Below are 25,618 nucleotides of genomic sequence, written 5' to 3'. Positions count from 1 at the left end.
TTAATACATATAGTCTACTATTGTTAAAACTTGTTAATATAGAGAAATTTTTAATTTTGGTATACAGAGTTGGGCAAAACTCGGAATAAGTATTTTCTGAGTTTTCTTAAATAGAATACCCTGTATTTTAGTATTGTAATGAATATTATGGTACTTTATTATTTCTTAAGCATTCCCTATACTTAATTGCTTTAATTTGTGAGTTTTTTGTGATTCTTTAAGGCAAACATCAATTGCAACAACAATTACGTGAAATTTTATTAGGTTGGCCGTGAAAATATTCAATGAAAAATAAATTTTCGAAAAAAGACACACATTAATCCAGAGTGATCCTTAATCTATTAATATTAGATGAGATCTCAAAATACCTAGGTAGTTAAGATTGTTGGTGTGTAAAATAATAATAATAAAAACACACAATATTCTATCTAGTTCGTTATGCTTTGACACTACAGTTGCTTAAAAATTTGACGTTATACTACCTTTGTATTCTAGTTGCTTTGTTGTATATATTTAAGGATTTATCATAACCTATCACTCATATACCTTATAGTACCTTTAAAAACCTGTAGAAGATTTTATTTGACTCCCCTCCCCTCACATATCACGATAGCAGCTCCTACAAACAATATGTGGTACGCTAGATGGACAGTGAAGTCCCTAAAATCCGAGAAAAAATGGCCCAAGTCATCTTAATAACAAATATCATGAACACAAAGATTACGGTACACAGACAGAATAAAACACAAGTACTAAGAGAAGATATCATTGGAAGATGAACGAGGAGAACATAACAAAGTAGAATGAGCAATGGAAATAGACCTCTGTAGTCAGGAATTGTAAAGAATTGACTAAGAATAATAATTAATAGATAGATATGTGCAATAAAGTTACATATTCCCTAGACCTGTAAAGCTGTTCCGATAATATTACCTTTTTCCTTAGTTTTAAACCCAAAATCAACCTCTCCATTTCTGGCTAAGTTACTTCGATACTAATCATGAATCTATATACAATTATCTAATTTCTTCTTTTAAAGCTGTGGATCTTATAGTGTTGTTGACGACCACATTGACCCATCTTATTCTATTTACAGCAGCTCGAAATAGATCAGTTGATGTTAGACCAGTCCATTTCCTCATATGGTCCAGCCAGTTTTTTGTCTATTTCCTTAAAGGAGGACATTAAGACGTAACATCTAACAATTTTTATACGTACAGTGGAACATCGATAAGTCGGATTAATCACGACCGCGGCGGATCCGGGTTATCGAAAATCCGGGTTAGCCGGAGAATAGGGTAAAAATGACCGAAAGGCATGTAGACGTCTGATTTCTCCACTTACCTCGACACCGTAAGGTACAAGAGGACGGCTTAAGTAAGTAAGGGTAAAAATTAATAAAATACATATAAATAATAAACAAATACTCATTAATTGCAAAAACAAGAAATACATATGCACAGTACATCTAAATCACGTACAGTTGTATACGGTATTGTTTATTTCTTGGAAAAAAACTCAGTCAAAGTTAAAATTGTTTGTTTTGTCCGATGAAAACCGTTCCGGGTTAGCCGGACTTCCGGGTTATCGGAGGCCGACTTATCGGGGTTGCACTGTATATTGATATTTTTAAGATAAGATGCAGATAATCTTCCTAAGATCGTTAGAAGAGCTTCTAGCTATTTCAATACAAGTTTTTATTTCGTAGCTATGATCTCAGATATCCGTAATATTGCAGCACATATATCATATTTTCTCCACTTTTTCTAATGGTGTATAATTTATTACAATTTGGGCGTTTATGTTGGTGTTCTTACTAATGATCATTATTTTTGTCTGTTTTGTCGTATGTCTCTAATTTATAGAGCTCTAGAGTTTCTGATATATTTATTTATTATATATTTGACGTCACTTGAGCCGGCCCGTCCCTTCAATCCACGTATGAAAGTGACATTGTATAAATAATGATCTTAAGGTAACGCGTACGTTGTACGTGTTGGTAAGCATATAACTGGCAGATAAGGGCGTGTAGAGAAGGGCGGAAGGTTGATTACTAAAACTCCGGATTTTGGCCAGAGTTAATTATGTAACATTTTAGTGCAAAGAGCACTCTGGTATTTATTCACATGAAAGGTAGACACCAAAGAGTTGTTAAACAGGATTTAGATTTTAATACAATTACATAAAAATATATAAACAAGAATTTGCAAACTTGAAAAAAAAATTTGAATAGATATATTTTTTTCTGTTTACAAGATACTGTTACTACAAGAATTTTTCATTGGTTTTCATTAAAAAACGTCACAAAATGGCGTGTGGTTTGTTGAATCCTACAAAAATAGATGCCCTTGGGATACAGTGTTGGACAAGAATGCTGCGCTTACCTTGGACAGCTCATCCGATAAACGTTTTTATTATTAAGCAAACTAACATTAAAAAAAGCTGTTCACAAGATGTCTGCAACCAATTTTGCAGTTACTGATTGTTAACTCATGCCATTGGGTAGCCATTGGGTTTTCACCCTTATAATAGAGGCTTTGGCCATGCAATTAATTTTAATATGTTGTATGTCGACAATTACTCTTCTATGAGGCATTTATAACCTATAAGACGAAGCTCTGAAGATGGCATGTGCCATACCGAAAGTACTTAGCTGATTTTAATAAATAATTTTACACACTATCAAAGTTTTTTGAAAACATCCACCTGTTGCCAGTTTGATTCATATTTTATCATATTTTAGAAGTGTGTACAAGTGATACAGTCTTTTTCAATTTATTATATTTTTAAAATAGAAAGTAAGAAGGTCTTAGATACAGAATACATTATTAAAAATAATATACACTAATTTAAATCTAAAACTTTCCTTATTAGAACCATTCTTTGTTAGAATCCTGAATCTCTGCCTTCTACCATTTACAAGGCATAGAGACGACGAAAAATATAGAAAACGGAAAGGATTCCACAATATGCAATCACATTACGTTTTCCGTCATATAGGAAAAGGTACAAAAAATTGTCCTTAGTACTCACAATCTGAGTGAAGATAGAAATGAATTAAAGGCAACATGTTTTATTTCGATCCAGAGTCCAGAGATCCAGAGTTTCTGGTATAACCTTCATCAGTACAGATGCTCGCCCGCCTCGAATCGAAATAAAACATAAGTTGCCTTTAATTCACTTCTATCGTTACTCTGGATTGTGAGTACTAAGAGCTATTTCTTGTACCTTTTCCTAGATGACGGAAAACGTAATGTGATTGCATATTGTGGAATCCTTTCCGTTTTCTATATTTTTCGTCGTCTCTGTGCCTTGTAAATGGTAGAATAGAAGGCAGAGATTCAGGATGCTAACAAAGAATGGTTCTTATTTGAATTCCCATAAATTAATTAATTTGGTTGTGTAAAACAGTTCGAAAAGCATCCCTTTTCCGCTACCCATGTGTTCCTCTTATCGATATCGCGGTTAAGGAATGTGAGATCTTTCGAGCGGGTTCCACTTGAACCCGAAATTATTCCCCTATGATATAAGAAAAACAGACACATTCAGACCTCGAGTGTATACACACGCGAAATAGTGTTGGTTTCGTCGTTGATGTTTTAATGTAAGTTACCTAAATTTAATTACCTATATATTATCCATTTTATTGTTTTTTTGAATTATTTGTTGAGCAACCAATTTAAATTTGTGTATATTGTATTGCGCTTGTGGAGAACTCTCATTTTCTCTCAGCAATAGGCTATCGGAGGTACAGTTAATTAGCAGGTATTGTAATTAGTGTTTATTGCTTGTTTTTGATTTTATTAGTTGTCTCGTTCAATACCTGCTCTTAGTAAACTTATAGTTCAAATAAGGAAGGTTTTAGATTTAAATTAGTGTATATTATTTTTATAGTCTAAGAGTTAGTGAACCCTCCGACTAACGGTCGTCCTGTAAGGCTAGAAATTTTTCTAGTGATAATCCATAGCACACCAAGGCTAAAAACCATGACCTGGCAGGCCTCAGTGGTGCACGTGTATCTACCAGGTGAATCGAAAAGTGCAAATTTAGGGGGTAAAATAAACTTTCTCCTGTAAGGTTTAAACTTAAGTATGTGTTTGAGTAAGTCATTCAGAAGAAATGTGTACAATGACAGGCGATTCTGAAGAGCATAAGATCTTGCCAGGCGAGGGGAAAGATTAGGGGTTTTTCCTAAAATTGTTCTTTTTGCATCGAACAATTTTTTTTTAGGTTTTTTGAAACATTCCAAACAGAAAACGTCTTTAGTGATTTTTCTCTTAAGTTACCAGTTTTTGTTATATAAGCGATTGAAAATTTTGAAAATTGCGAAATCGGCCATTTTTAACCCTAAATCGGACATTTATCTAAAAATTTCAATGTTGCCAAGATACGTAGATATTCTTTAAACATTGATTGATGAAATCCCGAAGAGTTTTTTGCAATAAAATATCGAAAACCCCTTTGTTTTTTTAATTGCTAATCAAGCAGGTGCGACACTGTAGAATAAGTGAGGGCGTTTGAGTTTGCACAAATTCATTATCTCGAGAATGGGCAAATTTCAAGAGAAATCCTCAGAGAGGTCGATTTTTATTTTTAAATTAGGACTTTTTGGCATATATATAATACTAGTGACGTCATCCATCTGAGCGTGATGACGTAATCGATGATTTTTTTAAATGAGAGTAGGGGTTGTGTAATAGCTCATTTGAAAGGTTATTGAATTTTATATTCACTAATATAAACATTAACATAATTATTTATACAGGGTGTACAAAAATTTTTTTTTTATTAAATTAACTTTGATTAAATTTGACAAATAGAAGAATTTTTTTTGTACACCCTGTATAAATAATTATGTTAATGTTTATATTTATGAATAGAGAATTAAATAACCTTTCAAATGAGCTATCACACAACCCCTACTCTTATTTAAAAAAATCATCGATTACGTCATCACGCCCATATGGATGACGTCATTAGTATTATATATATGCCAAAAAGTCCTAGTTCAAAAATAAAAATCGACCTGTCTGAGGATTTTTCTTGAAATTTGCCCATTCTCGAGATAATGAATTTATGCAAACTCAAACGTCCTCACTTATACTACAGTGACGCACACGCTTGATTAGCAATTAAAAAAACAAAGGGGTTTTCGATATTTTATTGCAAAAAACTCTTCTAGATTTCATCAATCAATGTTTAAAGAATATCTACGTACCTTGGTAACATTGAAATTTTTAGATAAATGTCCGATTTAGGGTTAAAAATGGCCGATTTCCCAATTTTCAAAATTTTCAATCGCTCATATAACAAAAACTATTAACTTAAGAGAAAAATCACTAAAGACGTTTTCTGTTTGAAATGATTCAAAAAACCTAAAAAAAAATTGTTCGATGCAAAAAGAATAATTTTAGGAAAAACCCCTAATCTTTCCCCTCGCCTGGCAAGGTCTTATGCTCTTCAGAATCGCCTGTCATTGTACACATTTCTTCTAAATGACTTACTCAAACACATAAATTGAAACCTTACAGGAGAAAGTTTATTTTACCCCCTAAATTTGCACTTTTCGATTCACCTGGTAGATACACGTGCACCACTGAGGCCTGCCAGGTCATGGTTTTTAGCCTTGGTGTGCTATGAATTATCACTAGAAAAATTTTTAGCCTTACAGGACGACCGTTAGTCGGAGGGTTCACTAGCTCTTAGACTATTAATAATGTATTCCGTATCTAAGACCTTCATACTTTCTATTTTCTTTAATAGATGTCACTGCAGCGTCCCCAAAGGGGATTTCAATTTGTCTTTGAAATTTCCCTTAAATAGACAATTTGGTTTAGTGTTGATTCAGAGGCAGGCGAGTATCTATACTGACGAAGATTATACCAGAAACAGCGGCTGTCTGCAGATTATGCCTTGCCTCTGAATCGAAATAAAACATAAGTTGCCTTTAATTCATTTATCATATTTTGTTCCAGATAACCCTTCACATATCATACGTCCATGCGATAGTCAATCCAACGTTGTTCCTAGTCCTACACCGAGGCCTTCGGAGAGCCACGCTCGACCTGTGCTGCGGCTGGATCCCTCTCTGGCTGGTGTCAGGACCGAGCGTGCCCCCACCGCCAGACCCACCCCGGGCGGCAGACATCTCCCTCCTCAAGCCGCCCCTGCTACCGGTACCAGCCCACCCAGATAGCTCTATGGTAATTAAATATTATATGTAAGTGGTGTAAGAGGCATGTACTTTTTTTCAATGTCGTACGGTTAGAGTAGCTTTTACTTTTCGTTAATTAGCGTAATTACTAATATAGCTATACGGTTTTATTATGTTATATTAATAGTATAAATAGGTATACTAAAAAAAGGAAAAAATGTAATATCTATTCTTCAATGTATAGGATGGACAGAACAAAACAGTGTATAAAATATCTTCAATAGGAGAAGCTCCCAGCTAAACTTACAACTAATAATCAAGTTCCTAAAATGTTATGTAATGTATATCCAGAACAAGCAGGATTCAGACCCGGAAAGTGTTGCTGCAGTCAAATTCTCAATCTCACCCAACGTATTGAAGATGGTTTTGAACGGAAAGAAATAACAGGAGTAGCGCTCATAGACCTAACTGCCGCCTATGGCACAGTTAACCATCAACGGCTACTCGCAAAACTCTACGAAACTACAAAGTATTTCCGACTAACAAGTTTAGTGAAATGTCTCCTCCAGAATAGACGCTTCTACGTAACGCTCCAGTCCAAGAACAGTCGGTGAAGGGACCAAAAAATGGGCTACCACAGGGAAGTGTCCTCGCGCCGATTCTATACAACATATACACCAACGACCAACCCATACACCACCAAATACAATACCTGATGATACAGCTGTGGCAGCTCCGGGAAGAACCTTCAATGAAGTCGAAGTGAAACTGACAGATGCCCTGGTACACTTAGCTCTATACTATGATAAAAACCATCTGAAACCCAATCACACAAAAACCCAGGTATGTGCTTTCCACCTTAGAAAAAAGCATGCCCGAAGGCCGCTCGAGGTGGAATGGCGTGGTCAGATGTTGGAACACAACGAGACGCAAAAATACCTTGGCGTCCGTCTGGATAGAACTCTGTCTTACCGATACCACTGTCAAGATATCTGTCTGAGTTTAGTGAACTGAGTTTAGCGAACCGACTATACAAGGTGTTTCATTAATAATTGTCCATATAGTAACTGGAGAAACCTTGGCACAAAATACGAAGATTTAACCTAAAACACTTAAATAAAATGTGGTTCCTTACTGAGTTACAGGGTGTCTTATCTAAAAATATAAAAAATATTTTTGCTCAGCATTTTAAAACGATTCCACGTATCCTTTTCATACTTGGCAGAAAGTATAGGTACTGTACAAACTACTAAATTATGTTAAACAAACGTTTCTGGCTTTTACCAGAGGCGTACGACGGGGTAAAGTGAATGGTTGACCCTTTCCAAATTGTACGCCACTGGCGGAATTGCTGTTTTAGTTCAATTTTTGGATTCTCCAATATTTTATATGAAAATAATATCCTCTTCATTCGTAACGATAAAGTCATTAGTTTTCGAGATCTTTGAAGTTAAAAATGAAACGACACGGTTATTTTGATTAATGTATTGTGTCGCTTCATTTTTAGTTTCAAATATCTCGAAATCTCGAAAACTAATCATTTTATCGTTACGAATGAAGAGTATATTATTTACATAAAAAGTATTGGAAAATCAAAAAATTACACTAAAACAGCAATTTCGTCAGTGGCGTAGAATTTGGGAAGGGTCAACCAGACACTATCCCCTGTCGTACGCCTCTGGTAGTAGCTAGAAACGTTTATTTATCTTAATTTAGTAGGATGTACAGTACTTACACTTTCTGCCAAGTATGATAAGGATACGCCAAATAGTTTTAAAGTACTGGGTACAAATATTTTTAAAATTTTAATCATATGAATCATACCATAAATTAATCAAAATAACTGTGCCGTTTCATATTTAACTTCAAATATCTCGAAATTTAATGACTTTATCGTTATCAATGAAGAGTATATTATTTACGTAGAAAGTATTGGAGACTCTAAAAATGGCACTAAAATAGTAATTGCTACAGTGGCGTAGAATTTGAGAAGGGTCAACCATTCACTATCCCCTGTCGCACGCCTCTGGAAGTAGCTAGAAACGTTTGTTAATCACAATTTAGTAGGTTGTATAGTAGTCGCACTTTCTGCCAAGTATGAAAAGGATACGTCGAATAGTTTTAAAATGCTGAGCAGAAATAGTTTTTAAATTTTTAGATAAACCCTGTAACTCAGTAAGGAACCACATTTTATTTAAGTGTTTTAGGTTAAATCTTCGTATTTTGTTCTAAGGTTTCTCCAGTTACTATATGGACAATTATTAATGAAACACCCTGTATAATCTCATTTCAATAATTTAAACTTAAATTATTTTATATGTACTTGAACAAAAATTTGTTGAGTAATAGTACGATGTATACAAGCAACTTACGGTAATATTAAAGGTTACGGCTCACCTGTAACAAAAAAATTTATTTTATTATTTTGTTACAATATTTATTATATTTATGAAAGAATGACATTTATATTTATAAACCCACAAGGAAAAAGTTTTCCTGTAGTTGGATGTATACCATATTATACAAAAAAAAAATCAATAAAATCCTTTATAAAAGGTATATATTATAGGTTAAATTTGAAAATTTAACCTGTCATATTTGAAGACTATGGTGTACAGCTTGTTAAATTAAGAAATGTAACAACACTCATTCCACTGTGATAAATAATCAATTAAAATAAAATAAACTAGATGTTGTAGTTATAAAAATGTATACGTATATTGTCAATGGAGGTGGTAGGCCAACCATATTACACAAATTTTTATTTGAAAACTAAAATCAGTAATCAAATCTTATTGTTAATAGACCCAAGATTTAGAAAAACAATTTTGTGTTGATTTAAAGTTATCGAATTTATTTAACTTATTGGCAGCTATTGGAATTTGTGTAAGTTTAAAAAGAGGTCACAGTAGGGGTGACTGAAGTGAAAAAATGTCTTAAATAATCTAGGGGATATATCACTAAGAAAACACAAACTCGGACTTAGGCGACTAATTCCCAAGGACCCGCAGGCTGCCCGGATCCCTAAGGGTTTAAAACCAAACCGTCATAAGATGAAGTTGACAGTAGGGGGAGGAGAGAATGGGTATCAGATGTCTATGAGGAATTTAATGAGAATGGAACATGAACCCAGAAACTTCCCAGAAAGAAAATAAGACTTTGTGATTTGGTTTTAATATAGATGAGTGTTATATTTATATTTTAAATTGAACTTACAACCATTACTAGTCTCCCCTTTTATCCTATCCTATAATAGTATCCCCTTAACGCGGCTTTGGGATTATAGCAGCGTAGTCTGATATATCTAGGGCTTACGGTATACAAGGAAGGTTATTACCCCTGGATTTACCCAAGGTACTCATTTTTATTCAGGCTCAGTCGACCTGGGGCCTATAGGCATTTTAGGACAGACTATAGTCTGATCTATCCGGCCCATTTATTAACCATTAAATAGGTATTATTTAATGCAACAAAATTAAATTTGACGATTATTTTTTCTCGTCTACGACATTTTTTAAAATTTACTATAATTTTAAGACTCTGGCACAATAATACTACTCTCCAGGGTTGCTAACACTGTTGACAACTCATCTAAAAATTATAGACCTATAGATTTCTCAGTATTAATTCATTTATTTATTGTATGTTCTACAAGTGTATAAATGAGTAACAACTGGACTAAATTATGGCAAATTGAATAAAAATATATAAATGAGTGGAAATATTGATTATTTCATTTTGAACTTTTCCAGAAAAGACATAGCCAATGAAAAAGTTTTGTCGTAAGCATACAAATGTAAATTAAAGTGATCAATAAGCAAATGTGACATTTCCAAGACGAACAGTTGCTCCAGTATACATAAATTCAATTTTAAATTCAATTTTACAAAATACGGATGAACCAGTTTAGCGGAAATATATTTATACAGTGAAATAAAATATGCATAAATAGGGAAACAACGTTTTCCGCGCATCTAAAAGTCGAAATAAATCGCTAGAAATATTTTATGCGCATTTTACATAATACTGTGCAGTAAATATTTTTGAATTTCAATGGTAGTGTCAGTGTCTGAAATAATGTACAGACATTGAATGCAGGAGATGAAAACATAAATATAGCACTGCTACATTGAGATAAACATAAATTTGCTTAGAAATAGATATGTCTATGTTTACCACGACAAATTACAAAAATTTAACCATACTTATTTGAGGAAATACACTTAATTTGGATCAGTGTGATGTGATGATTTTCTACGTTATTATAAGAAGTAGAGGCCTTGACAATTTCTGAAGCTTATTTAATAAAAATCGAGGCCTTCGAGATGTGGTGTTACATACGCATTTTAAGAATTTCATGGGTAGATCGTGTGACTAATGTTGTCCTACGTAAAATAGGCAAGGAATTTGAGATGGATTAACCCAACCAAATAACGCAAATTACAATACCTTGGCCATGTTATGAGGAATGAACAGAGACATGGCTTGTTGCAACTCATTCTTCAGGGCAAGGTATTTTAGTCTGGGAGATATTATACAGAAGTTCAGCCACGATTTTCTAAGTCCTGCCTTTTGCAATACTGAAAGGGTAGACGATGTACTTACAATCTGTGGAAACATCCACAAATTTCCTGTGACATTTTCCTGTAAAAACTAGATTTTCCCAAAAAATAAAAATAGGGTTTTGCGATGAATTTTTAAGTTCTGCCATATCCGTAGATAGACAGGATACTATCGATTTTATGAAGAAAATTTTTTGGGCAGGAGGGTTGCAAACGGGGTAACGGAGTATATATGTATACAAACATGTAAGGAAAATAATGAAATTTTCATGATTTTCTAGGTCCTGCCAACTAAATAAACTAAACATATTTATTTCAAAATGATCAAAACAAATATTGGCATGACGTCTCCTAATGTTTAAGTATACTTGTCCCTTGGAAAGTTCTGCGGAAAATTTTCACCCTGATTCCGTGATTTTCTTAGTCCTGCCTTTAAAAGGTTATAATACTCAAATGCAATTATAATACTTTTTCGGTACTCTACAGGAAGGTTAAACGGTTCTTGTAAGACGGCAGGAGTCCTAGATTTGTAAGAAAATTCGTGAAAAAGTCAACGATTTTCTGAGTCATGCCATTTTGCACATGTTTCAAGAATCTTAATATAAGTCTATTTACAAAGAGGCAGGATGGTTGTATGGTTATTTTGTATACAGGGTGGGGCATTAGTGTGACAAAGTCCAATTACTCGTTTGTCGTAAGATATACGAAAAAAGTTATTTAGGTAAAACATGGGCCACAGATAGGACTATGATTTAACAGTATTTTCTAATATACAGGGCTATCCGTTTTCACAGGGTGACACAAATTTATGTTTTTTTAAATGGAATACCCTGTAGGGCGTAGGGTATTTACTGTAGGACAGGGTTTACCCTGTAGGAATACCCTGTATTTTTATATTGTTGGATTCTACTCGATGTTCTCTTTAATAAAATATAGTGTTTTGAAATATTATACTAGGTAGTTTAAAATATAATTACGTTTTTTTGTTTATTTTGTAGGAACATTCACACCCTATACATATTGTTAGTGATTTGATATCCAAACTTCTATTAATTTATGTTTAAACGATTTTTAATATAGTCTACTATTGTCAGTTATTAATAGTATACCAAAATGTTTAATTTTAGTATACGGGGTTGGTTGAAACTCGGAATGGGTATTTTCTTAAATGGGACACCCTGTATTTTAGTATTATAATAAAATGGTATTTTATGGTACCTTTTTATTTGTTAAGCATTTTCTATACCATATTTATATATTAATTTCGGCAGTAAATTGATACAGACAGATTACTCAGGTGGTTTTTGGGGTTTCTGAACAAGAATATCACATTAGAACAGATCTTTACCTAGTGCTCGGGGTGACTAATATACACGCCATATTCTTAAATTTCGAGGCTTTCAGACACTAAAGTGATGCAAGTAGATTACTCGAGGAGTTTTGTGGTTGCTGGACATGAATACGCCATCAGAATCGACCTCCAAAAACTCCCTAAATTCGAGATCAGTCACCCTGGGCACCAGGTGCTCCGAGGGTCGGTTGTAATGTCATATGTCGTGTTCTTCCATCCCAAAAACCCTCGAATAATCTGTTTTCTTTAATTCATTGCCGATATTCCACGAAACTCCAGATGACGTGCCTTAGCAGCAACTCTGGGCACTAGGTGATTCGAAGGTCGGTTCTGCTTGCGTATTCGTAACTCCATAAACCTCCCAAATAACAAAATTTTGCCCTTAATACACTGATTTTGACAGGTTTATGCACTTTTGGATGCATGTTATGCACTAAAATGCAATTTCCACCCATTTTTATATTGTATACCTTTTATTTGAATTTGAAAAAAATTTTAAAAAAATAAAAAAAACGGTGTATTTGCCGACTTAAAGCAAGAGTAACTTTTAGTACTAGAATACCTCATAATTTAATACTCTACTCTCAAAAATGTCTAAAAATTTAAAGACCAATAAGTTATGAGATAAAATATCCGTTGATCTACCCAAGATGGATGCCTATGACCAGTACTAGAAATTCACAATTGATAAAATCGATTCATCTCTGGAAGAGAAATAAACGTAGCAGTTTTCGTTTTCCTAAATAGAATTTTTCTAAATTCTTTTAAACTCAAAAAACGAAAAATTTTTCAAATCGATTTTTCTAGAACGCTGCGTTTTCTTATGAGTTAAAGCAATAGTACATTGTTTACCGGGTAGGAAAAGCTTAACATTCCTGGACGACTGTGAAGATTGCTAAGTCGAGGCGCAAGCCGAGACTTAGCAACACAGAGTCCAGGAATGTGGCTTTTCCTACGAGGTAAACATACTATTTTTCCGCAAATCGTTTAAAATTCGACAGATATTGATTGATTTAAAAAAAAACGCGATAATTTTATTCCCAAATAAATGGTGCTTTGAAATTCCTAATAAAATTACTTGGGTTACTATGGAAACGTATTGAGGTTGAATTGTCAAACTTGACGCTTATAAATTTAATTGCTGGTGTTCTCGAAAGTAAAATGATAAGTGATGATGAAATTTATGTAGAACACTAACAACTGTACGGAAATATCATTTCCTTACAGTAAGGAAATGACATTTCCTTACAGTAAGGAAGTCCTGACTTTTTCTTCAAGAAATTTTGACAGGAATGTCAAAATTTCCTGGCGATTTGCGGAAAAAGTACCTTTTAGTACAAAACTATCCCAGAATTTAATAATCCAGTGTCAGAAATGCTTAAAAGTTAGACAGAAAAGTTATTCGATAAAATATCCGTTTCCGTACCTAAAACGGACCCTATGACCGGTACTAAAAATTGACAATTGATAATTGACATTTGACAATTGACCTCTAGAACAGTGGTTCCCAACCTTTTATGTCTGGCAACCCACCTTCTAATGTTTTTTCATATTCGCGACCCATCCCTCACCCATGATGATATATATATATAATGTACATTATTCGGCTATTGTAAGAGCCACGCCGCGACCCACCTAAAATTCTCGTGCGACCCACTAGTGGGTCGCGACCCACCGGTTGGGAAACGCTGCTCTAGAAGATAAATAAGTGTACCAGTTTTCGTTTTTCCAAATAAAAGCGTTCTGCAGCTATTTTAAAGAATCTAATTGCAAGACTTCGAGATGCTTCTTCTAGACGAAGCATATCGAAGTAGAGGTCGTCCGCCAACCAGATGGTCTGATGACATCAAACAGATCGACAGAAACTTGATGCAGACAGCACAGGACAGAAATGCATGGAGAAGACTGAGAGAGACCTATATCCAGCATTGGATAGATCCGGGTTGAATTATGACGATGATGAATTACAAGACGCCATCTTTAAAGAGCTTTAGCTTTCCACGGAAGCATTTTTAAACTAGGTGAATTGAGTTAAATTTTCTTAAAATTATCTGAGGAATCTCCGGTTTTCGTTTGTTATGAGAGCTTCTGGACACCCTGTATAATATAATGGGTAGGTAAATTCCCTACTATAACCAATAAATTGTAAAAATTGTTTATTTACTTTTATTGCGTTTACTTAGATAAAAATATGATCTAATCACTTAAAATAAAGATGTTACAATTTGCTATTAGATTTGAAAAGTGTGTAAAAATTCCGAGACATTATTCAGGAAAATAATATTTAATAGGATACGATTGTTTTAATGATATACAAATTAATTTTTTGTATTATTCATCTTTGCGGTTATCACGCCAAGTTGTAAACGGTTTTAGATTAGTGTTTTTTAAGCATACTCGACATGGTATGACTCAGAAAATTGTGGTGATATGAATATGTTTGTATAACACCCTGAAATAATTTTACAGACACACAATTTAATTTTTTTATACGAAATAACCATACAACCATCCTGCCCCTTTGAAAATAGATTTATATTAACCTTCTTGAGATATGTGCGAAATGGCATGACTTAGAAAATCGTGTAATTTTCCACGAATTTTCTTACAAATTTTTTAACTATATATAGTAAAAAAGGTGTAACTAAACATCCTGCCATTTTGAATAATGTCTACTTAAATTATTTATTTTATAACAAAATTTATTTTATGACTTCACGGAAAATCACGGAACCAGAGTGAAAATTTTATACAGAATTTTCCAAGAAACAAGTGCAGTTAAACATTAGGTGACGTCATGCCAACATTTTTTTTTTGGTCATTTTGAAATAAATATGATTAATTTATTAAGTTGGCAGGACTTAGAAAATTATGAAAATTTCATTATTTTCATTACATGTTTGTATATCTGTATACTCCCTTAGTCCTTTTGCAACCGTTCTGCCCAAAATATTTTCTTCATAAAATAGATAGTATCCTGTTATTCTATGGATATGGCAGGACTTAAAAATTCATCGCAACTCCCAATTTTTTTTTCATGGATAATCTAATTTTCACAGGAAAATGTCACAGGAAACCCGTGGATTTTTCCACAAATTGTAAGTACCTTCTCTAACCTTCCAGTATTGCAAAGGGCAGGACTTAGAAAATCGTGGTTAAACTTCTGCTAATATCTCCCGGTTTATTTGGAAAGAGTGGACTAGGGTGAAGAAGAATATATTGAAATGAATGTCGACTCGATTCAAGTTCTCTGTTTAACCCAGGTATGACAATATCAAAAGGCACCGCTAGGAAGATATTCCAATTTGCGGTTCAGAGAACCTGTATGAATCGGGTCTGTGTACTCTAATAAAGAGTATGGCATTATTAAAAATAGAAAATCTACGGTTTCGTTTTGATTTAAATTTGTCTCCTGCCATCCCCCGATAGTAGTACTATTTCTAGGTCTACCCGTTGTCAAGGAGGCTCTGCAGAAGAAAAATTTACAACAACACTGTGCCTTTTGATATTTTCCTAACAGTGCCTTTTGGTATCGTCATACCTGGGTTAAACAGAGAACTTGAATCGAGTCGACATTCATTTCACTTATTCCCCGTTAGAGAGCGTTCTAACAATACTGCGGTATAAATAGTTTAATTTATACCGAGAAACTACGGACGTGTTGGTGTGAAATTGTCTTCTGCAGAGCCTCCTTGACAACGGGTAGACCTAGAAATAGTACTACTATCGGGGGATGGCAGGAGACAAATTTAAATCAAAACGAAACCGTAGATTGTCTATTTTAAGAATATATTGGTTACAAAATCTGAGAAAATGGTTCAATACATCTACAACTGGCAAAGTTAGGATAGCTATGCTGATCGCCGACATCCGGAATGAACAGGCACCGTAAGCATAAGAAGATGTGAAAAGGAAACAAAACAAGAATAGGTATAGAAAGAAAAAAATACTAACAGTAGCCAAAGAAATTTAAAAAAGCCAAAAGCCAAAGTAGGAAAGACAGATGTAAGGAGCTAGACACATATTTGAGAGCGAAAATCTAGAAAATCCTGGAGATGACCACAGTGCCACAGACGACCCCAGACATATAACTATAAATGAGAGTGACATGAATATACCTACCTACATATAGTATGATACAATTGATATAAAAAAGGCATAACCCAGACATCCAAAGAGAAAGCTTTCCTCCAACACCAAATTGTTCTATATGGTCCACATAATGTTCAGTAAAAAGTTACACCATTTTGAGGGTCGGGTTGGGGGGGGGGGAGGTGGGGGAGAAGTCGGTAAATTAGTAGTTTTTTAAGTTTTTCGTCAATATTTCTAAAACTATGCGGTTTAGCGTAAACAATGTTCTATACAAAAATGTTCTACAATACATTTTAAACAAAAAATATTCTATGCATAATCTTTCTAAAACGAACGGTTCCAAAGTTACAGAGGTAGTATAGTATAATTGCTCCAAAAAAACGACGAAACCCATCATCCAAAATAAACGTTTTCCTCCAGAAACAAATTGTTCTATATGGTCCACATATTATTGTTCAGTAAAAAGTTACACCATTTTGAGAGTCGGGTTGGGGGGAGGGGAAGGGGAAAAGTCGGTAAATTGGTAGTTTTTTACGTTTTCGTCAATATTTCTAAACGTAAGCGGTTTAGCGTGAACAATATTCTATACAAAAATGTTCTACATTAAATTTGAGATGAAAAAGGTCCTGTGCATAATTGTTCTAAAATCAACGGTTTCGGAGTTACGGAGGAAACTAATTTTTCTAACAGGCAGGCCCGGACTGGCCCGCCGGCCAACCGGCCCGCGGGCCGGTGCGCCTTTTGCCTTCGTTAGTATATATCCATTAAAAAAATTAAACGCTGAAAATTTTTTTTAACCTTTACACAAAGACTAGGTGGCAACAATTCTCCTAAAAACTGTTTTTACTTAATGAAGAAACATAAACTGCTATAGAAACCTATATAATGAAGCCAGTTGGGTACAGCAAAGTATAACTTTTACCAGGTATCAGATAATCAAATAGCACAGATACGACGCGCGGCGCACTGGAAGACAATTTTTACGATCCGGGCGCCTTTCTTAGGTATCAATATAATTTTGGCTGTTTCTGTTATAATAAATAGCTTAGATACGACTCGCGGCGCCTTTGAAGACCATTTTTAGATTCCTTTGTCTTTTGTAGGTATCAATATCCGCTGTCTATATTATAATAAATAGCTTAGATAGGACGCCCGGCGCCCTCGAAGATAATTTTTACGATTCGGGCGCCTTTCGTGGGTATCAATCTCCACTATTTCTGTTGTAATAAATAGCTTAGATACGACTCGCGGCGCCCTTGAAGATCATTTTTAGATTCCTTTGTCTTTTGTAGATATTAATATCCGCTGTATCTATTATAATAAATAGCTTAGATACGATGCGCGGTGCCCTCGAAGACCATTTTAAGATTCTGGCGCCTTTTTTAGGTATCAATATCCGCTGTTTATATTATAATAAATAGCTTAGACACGACGCGCGGCGCCCTCGAAGATCATTTGTTGGATTCTGGTGCCTTTTGTAAGTATTAATATCCGCTGTTTCTATTATAATAAGTAAAAAGATTAGATACGACGCGCGACGCCCTCGAAGATAATTTTTACGATTCGGGCGCCTTTCGTAGGTATCAATTTCTGCTGTTTCTATTATAAAAATGGTCTTCGAGGGAGCTGCGCGTTGCATCTAAGCCATTTAATTAGCTGATACTTGATACAAACAGTGTTACATCCCACAATTGGCCTATAATAGACAGGTGTAGTTTTCTGCTCTCCATAACTACATTATACATATAGGATTGTTGCGTCCCTGAATCCTAAATAATGAAACCATTGGGTACAACAAAATACACCTTGTCAACTTTTATCAGGTATTAGATTCTTGCGCCCCAAAATTCTAAATTATGAAGCCATTGGGTACAACAAAATACAAATTTTCAACTTGTATCAGGTATTAAATAATCAAATGGCTTAGATACGACGCCCGGCGCCCTCGAAGACCAATTTTACGATTCAGGCGCCTTTCGTAGGTATCAATATCCGCTCTTTCTATTATAATATAAGAGTGTTACATCTCACAATTGGCCTAAAATATATGAGTGCAGTCTTCTGCGCTCCATAACTACATTATACATGTAGGATTGTTGCGCCCTAGAATCCTACATAATAAACCTACAACTTTGTCAGAATGCACAAAAAGTGGCCATTTTAATGTTTGGTATAAATATTTAAAAAATTCGATATGCATCCTTTATAAAAAAGAGCTTGCCGATATTGTAACATCCCATTAATCATTTACATCCCATTTATACTCCGGGCACTGAAGTGAGGCAAAAAGTCGGCTCACTACTGGACTCTCGTGCCTGATGGCCTCCCTTGCCACATCTGTAGCAGGAGTCGCTCTGTTTTCTTCCTTGCAGTCGGTTTTACCATGACCGAACTATAGGCATCTGAAGCATCGCTGGACATGCAGTCTTGTTTTCGTATCTTGCACGAGTTTTAGCCAATATATTCTTTTTCCAGTGCTTTTTTGGCTGCGATGCGAGTCAGTCTGACTGTGACGTTTGTGTTGCCTTCTCATTTTCCCTTATAGAGACGAGTTTCATGTGTTAGATTTTCTGCTGCCGGTATACCTGCGAACCTGTCTCAGGATTTCTTCCTTTTTGACATCACTGTCTATATTAAATATATTCACCTCGTTTGACCGCGTCACCACGTTCATACTCCTCCAGCGCGAGGTGGAGGTCCATACCGATAAAGGTGACTTGGAGGAGCTTCCTGATGTTCCTACCTCTGTAGTTCCCCCTATACTCTTAGGGACGCCTCTCTGGTCTCCAGTGTCTCTATGTCTTCCCTCAATAATTTAGAGATACTTGCCAGTAGTCTCTTGTCCCCTTCCATTTCCGTCACCCCTTTCTCTACAGGGATCATGAAAATAGTCTGACGATTTCTCCGGTTCTCTTTTTCCTGACTCTACCTTGTAATTGTGATCATAAAATTAAGTGGGAGGTCTCTTGGTCTGTATATACCTACTGCACTTACTACCAGTTTCGGTTTTTCCTGGTCAGTCCCCTTCACCTAGAAGTCCAGGTTCCAAGACCATTACTAAGTCGCCTGGAGGTTTATTTCCTCCTCCCGATTTGACGACCGTAAAGTAAAGTGAGCTTCTTCCTATTTGACTTTATAATGTTAATTTTTTTAAAGCCTGTTTTATTTTTCTTTTATTTCCCTTGAGTTCAGGACCGTTGCGATCATTTGTATCTTTATTTCACTTAGTTATTCGGGAAGGAACTCTTCGAAGTCCATTTGTGTGGACACGCTTGCCGCCTCTTAGTCGTTCCTTCCTCACCACTTTTCTTCACTATTATATTTTGGTTCTCAATGCTGCCGAGGGTGACTTCTCTGAAAGTGCCCTCCATGTCTTCGGTGGACAGTAGTCTTCGATAGTTTAAGGACAGCGCGAGACGGTTCTCCAATAGGAAGACGATCAGTGGAAAGACCACGAAAACGATGTAACGACAGCCTACTAAAGGCACATTGAAAAAACAGACAGTCATGTCTCTACAAAAAGAAGAAGACGTCCTTGGTGACTCTTTTAAGGTTTTTTACCTCATTCTTGATTTCGACTTTCGTGTTCTTATGGTCGGACATTAGTTTCACTAAATTATTTGTAACTCTGGTAAGTTTATTCATTGCTCTTACCATAGCCGTTATTTCGGAACTCTACTCCTTCTCTCTAGATCTTTTCTCCCCAAGTGAGGAGCTCCTTTGCAAGGTTGCCTCTGCTGGAAGCTCCGTCTTGTGCAGGTCCATAACCCTGACCGGAATTCTTCCAACAGATCCCCTTTTTCCGAAGTCTCCTTCCTCTTTTCTTCTTCGCTGAGTACTTTTCCTTTGTTCCCTTCACTACTGATGAACACGATATTATCATCTCATTCATAGCTTGTTCCAGCTTGCATCACCACCGGTGACTCGCTAAGTTGTCCCTTCGTTTTGTTTTATTTTTTTCTGCGTGAATAAATACTTACCCATATAGTTCCCATGAGTAGGGCGAATTATACTGTCCGACGAGGCAGTGCGCCCTTACCCACGTTAAGGCTTGAATTTCAAATTTCAAAGGGTTTCGTCAGTTCTCCGAGGGCTCCGTTTGCGGATGTCTGATCTAGGTCATTCACCACTTAGGCACGGATCGCCTGACACCGTGTGGTTGCGGATATTTTATCTAGGTTTACTCTTCTATTATATGGAGTGTTAGAGCGCTCTAAAAATTTGAAAATATTCAAAAAGTTGACTTATATTGAACACCAATCATGATTTTTGTTAATTGTTTTTGAACCAGTAGTTTCCTCTGTAGAAGCAGTTGAAAAATTACTCAAACTTTTCAAAAATTTGTTTTAAATTTCCAGATATCACCAAAATATGTAACGGAGTAATAGGAATACTGGGAAACTGAAGCTATATTTTTATGACATCGTAATATAATTTACTATTTCCAATAAAAATAGTAAATTACTTTATGGATTTAAATTAAAATAAACTTAAAAAAATCACAAGTAATATTTATAGCGTTATTATATACATGCGTTAGGATTTGAAAAAAGTTTGATGTAAAGAAGGGGGGTCTGGCGCCTTTTTTAGGATTTGGGTTGGCGCCTTTTTTATGTGCCAGTCCGGCCCTGCTAACAGGATTGTGTTCTCTAAATATAATTTGTCATTTTAATAGCCAGTGGTAGGTTACTAATAAGCCCTTGAAGGAACGACAACCTCACCAGCTTCAAGAGGCTTCTACAGACCTAGGCCATATAAATCTCTGGTACGAAGAAACCCACTCTGAACTTTCTATGGACAATGTCGCCTGAATATCTTTCCAACAGTAAAATTTTCGTTTCAAATTTAATGTAGACCATTTTTGTATAGTAACCTACCACCGGCCATTAAAATGGCAAATTATATTTAGAAAACACAATCCTGTTAAAAAAATTAGTTTTCTCTGTAATAATATTATAATTTGTCCAAAAAATGTAAAAAATATGGAAAACTTCCACTTTACACCCTCCGTAACTCCGAAACCGTTGATTTTAGAGTAATTATGCATAGGACCTTTTTCATCTCAAATTTAATGTAGAACATTTTTGTGTAGAATGTTGTTCACGCTAAACTGCTTAAATTTAGAAATATTGGCGAAAAACGTAAAAAAATACTAATTTACCGACTTCTCCCCTCCCCCTCCCCCAAACCCGTCGCTCAAAATGGTGTTACTGTTTTCTGAACATTATGTGGACCATATAGAACAATTTGGTGTTGGAGGATAACTCTCACTTTGGATGTCTGGGTTTGGGTCTAGTTATACCATACTACTATTTTAAATTCTGAAACTTGACAAAGAGAACCAAAGTGCGGATATCAGTAGAACAGCAAGACCGACATGGGCAGGATTTGTTAAACTTAGTTGGATACTTGAGAGAACTACAGAATACCAGGAACAAATTGAAAGTATGTTGTTGAAGTATGTGCTATTAGATTGAAAACTTAGTTTTTAGTTTTTTGCTAGCAGTTTACGCTGCCATTTCGTTCGTTACAATCCGTAACTGCTTACGGAGGTTGGGCCTTGTTGGGTCAGAAAGAGCAGCATATGTGCCTCCTGATGAGAGACTAATAAGTTTCGAAACCGATAGAGGTGCTTGCTGCACTCTCTGATTGAACTGGAATAATGATGCGGCTGTAGTTTCGTCTTGTAACGAAATTGAAAATGGTTATTCATTTTTGATGAACGTATGTTATTCAGGATAAAGATCGAAGGAAGGAATTGGGAGAGGCATATGTCCATAAATGGACGATAGAAGGCTACAAAGACGTTGATGGGGACATATACACTGGAAAAAGAAATGTAAGAGAATGTGACTGCCGATAGGCAATACTCTACACACTACATTATACGCAGATAATGAAACTGTTACTTCACAGTACAAGAAATAGTTAGAATATATTATGTCGTGGAAACTTATAGAAGAGAATAGAAGTGAATATTGAACAATATCTCGTATATCTTATTATACATAGTTCAGTTCACAAAATTCGACTAGTCGGTCCCCATTATCATTTCTTTCTCCTCTTTCCGACACGTCAGTTGCAATTATTAGTAAACCTAGGAAAAATATAATTTATTTTAAGGCTATATTAATTCGCAAATATTTTACGTGTATCCCTACTTTTTCTGTTTTTGGACGGCAAATTACGTGTAGTAAAATTCACACTGGTATGGATATGTAAACATTACTAGAATGTCATTCTACTTGAAAATGTCATCATTAATTTAAAGAGATGGCTTTTGAATGTTCTTGGATAACTGTTATTTTTATAATTGCAAATTATTAATTCAGTTATAACTTTTTATTAAGTTCACGTCTTAAATCAATTATTTATCAAATACACTATATATCAATTTAATCTTTTTTTTTTTTTTTTTATTGAATTTGATGGCCTTGGCCGAGCCAATTAGCCAGACATTTTTTTTTGTATTCTTTTTTGCATTTTTGTTATATTGTTAATTTTTTTTTATTGTTATTTTTTATAAATTTTTTTTTTTACTACGCTAAGACGGAAACCCGATTCATCCTCGCGGAGGTTTACATCTTCTTAGTTTTTTTTTTCTTTTTTTTCTTTTCTTTTTCTTTTTTTTTTCTTTTCTTTTTCTCTTTTTTTTGTTCTTTTCTTTTTTCAATTATAATATATACCTGTGTTCCACGAACATACGCCTGTTTTGGATTACTTCGACAACGAATATCTTACTGTGCAAAATAAGAAGAACGAAAGTAAATTGCAAATTACATTGTTGTTTATTAAAATAATTATTAGCGCCATTTACTTTCGTACTTCTTATGTTGCACAGTAAAATATTCGTTGTCGAAGTAATCCAAAATAGGCGTATGTTCGTGGAATGGCCCATACAATAATTACTTAAATCTACAGGATTTAAAACAAAATAACAACAAAACAAACATGTTTGTTTTGTTTTAACAAACATGCCTGCTTTGTTTTAACAAAATTTCTTAAATACAGGGTAAATTTTATTGCTACAATCTATATTTACAATTTTTGATATCTTCGTAAATTGTTTTTAGTATATTAATATCTTCAGAAAATATCAAATTGTTCAGGTAGACGGGAAGTGGAATTTTTAATACATTAAGATTATCATAAAATTTGTTTGTATTTACTGATTGATGTGAACATTCGAGGAGAATATGTAGTAGATTACCTTCTTTTCCACACTCATAGTTAGGTGACTCTGTGAGACCCAGACTGTACATATGAAGGAGAGTAAGAGCATGATTACATCTCAATCTATTTATAACTCTTATGAAATGGCGATTTGATACAGAATGAAACCATCTTTTAAGGCTATGGGTACATAATTCGCAAATATTTTACGTGTATCCCTACTTTTTCTGTCTTTACACGGCAAGTTACGTGTAGTAAAATTTACACTGGTATGGATATGTAAACATTACTAGAATGTCATTCTACTTGAAAATGTCATCATTAATTTAAAGAGATGGGTTTTGAATGTTCTTGGATAACTGTAATTTTTATAATTGAAAATTATTAATTCAGTTAATAAATGTGATAATTTTTTCACTAACTATGTATTCAGTGATTGTAATAATTTATTTGTACAACAAAGACTAATACTCAATCGAGAAAAGAGGAAAAGTGTTAAAGTGATTTTTTAATAATATATTGTTATGGAACGCTTACAATTTTGAACATCTTTAACAAAAAAATACTTAAATCACAGAATATATTATCCTGATGTATTCTCTGCCTGGATCTTCCACAAATAATACACAATAAATAACTTTTTATTAAGTTCACGTCTTAAATCAATTATTTATCAAATACACTATATATCAATAATATTTAATCAATAACTCAACATATTCCCGATGCAATGTCAAATATTTAAAATTGTCACTGATTGTCAGTGTCTCACTGACAATATATGCTGACAATATTATATTCGGCTGAGTGCGTTGTAAGACAAAGATCAATTTGGAAAATTGATTGACGGCATTGTGTTCATTTTTTTCGAATCCTGAAAAAACCATTAAATATTTTTGAAAAATTTGAACGCAGAATAAAAGACTAAATTATTACCGAGGGCCGAAAGTCCCTTAGAATAAATAAAAAGTTTATTTTGAATGATATATTTGAAATTAAAAATCACACTAAATTTTCTCTTAGTTTTTCACCCCTGTAACTTATTAAAATAAACATTATAGAAGTTCTCAGGGACTTTTGGCCCTCGCTAATAACGTAATCTTTCATTTTGCGTTTAAATTTTTCAAAAATACTTATTAGTTTTCTCAGGATTCCTTAATGGGAATTTCAGGCTGCATTTGTTTGTAATTACTACCAGTTCTCGTGTTTCGATAATACCTTTGCCAATTTTCTTTTTGGTGTCGTCTACTAATAATATCAATATCCGAAATGGGTAGTAAGTTCATGGGAAGTTCTTCGCCTATTTCTAGGGCGGATTTGGCTAGCCTGTCTACTATTTCGTTACCCCTAATGCCTGCGTGTCCCAATTTAATCAATTTAATCAATAACTCAAAATATTCCCGATGCAATGTCAAATATTTAAAATTGTCACTGATTGTCAGTGTCTGACTGACAATATATGCTGACAATATTATATTCGGCTGAGTGCGTTGTAAGACAAAGATAGATTTGGAAAATATTACCACGGCATTGTGTTCATTTTTTTGGAATCCTGAAAAAACCAATAAATATTTTTGAAAAATTTAAACGCAGAATGAAAGAGTAAATTATTACCGAGGGCCGAAAGTCCCTTAGAATAAATAAAAAGTTTATTTTGAATGAGATATTTGAAATTAAAAATCATACTAAATTTTCTCTTAGTTTTTCACCCCTGTAACTTATTAAAATAAACATTATAGAAGTTCTCAGGGACTTTCGGCCCTCGCTAATAACGTAATCTTTCACTCTGCGTTTAAATTTTTCAAAAATACTTATTAGTTTTCTCAGGATTCGAAAAAAATGAATCCCCATTTGAATAGCATTGCAGCCGAAAATACGTACCGATCCTCTTAAGAATGAATTTCCAGATGTAAAACTTGCAATAAATTTATATGAAAAGATGCTAGATCAGGAAAACCTTCAATTGTATTTTTTATTGGTATAACAAACATAAAAATGGTATCATTTATATTCAGAGCTTGAATGGAAGTTTGAGAACGTCACTCGCGTGCTGGTTTGAATATTTATGGAAAAGAGGTACAGAGACAGGGACGGAGAGGAGATCATAGGAGAATTCTTGGAGATCTCCAAGGGCAAATATTTTCTCTCACGGAGACCTTTTAGTTAGATAATCCGACGCAAAAGCACATCGCGATTTAAATGTAAGAGTAATTTATCTAAACGAAGAAATTAGTAATATCCAAACTAACGAGCGATCCACAAATATTGGGATCAAAGCTAGGCTGT

At 34.5% G+C, this 25,618-nt stretch overlaps 2 protein-coding genes across 3 annotated transcripts in view; one reads left to right on the top strand and one right to left on the bottom strand.

Moving 5' to 3' along the window:
- Positions 1–25,618, bottom strand: part of LOC114325220 (midasin) — a 700,017-nt gene that overhangs the window by 578,359 nt on the left and 96,040 nt on the right. The gene's annotated exons all lie outside the window — the stretch shown is intronic.
- Positions 1–25,618, top strand: part of LOC114343967 (uncharacterized) — a 518,845-nt gene that overhangs the window by 485,123 nt on the left and 8,104 nt on the right. The window contains exon 7 of one of the 2 annotated variants that reach the window (XM_050656604.1): positions 5,976–6,203. In XM_050656604.1, the coding sequence (XP_050512561.1) occupies positions 5,976–6,203 (228 nt within the window). Of the gene's footprint in view, positions 1–5,975; positions 6,221–25,618 lie in introns of both variants that reach the window. The other variant, XM_050656605.1, reaches the window with a different exon arrangement.

This window comes from Diabrotica virgifera, chromosome 7 (assembly GCF_917563875.1).
Source record: "Diabrotica virgifera virgifera chromosome 7, PGI_DIABVI_V3a".
NCBI lineage: Eukaryota > Metazoa > Arthropoda > Insecta > Coleoptera > Chrysomelidae > Diabrotica > Diabrotica virgifera.
The sequence above is the reverse complement of the archived record's forward strand: the minus strand, read 5'-3'. Positions and strand labels throughout refer to the sequence as shown.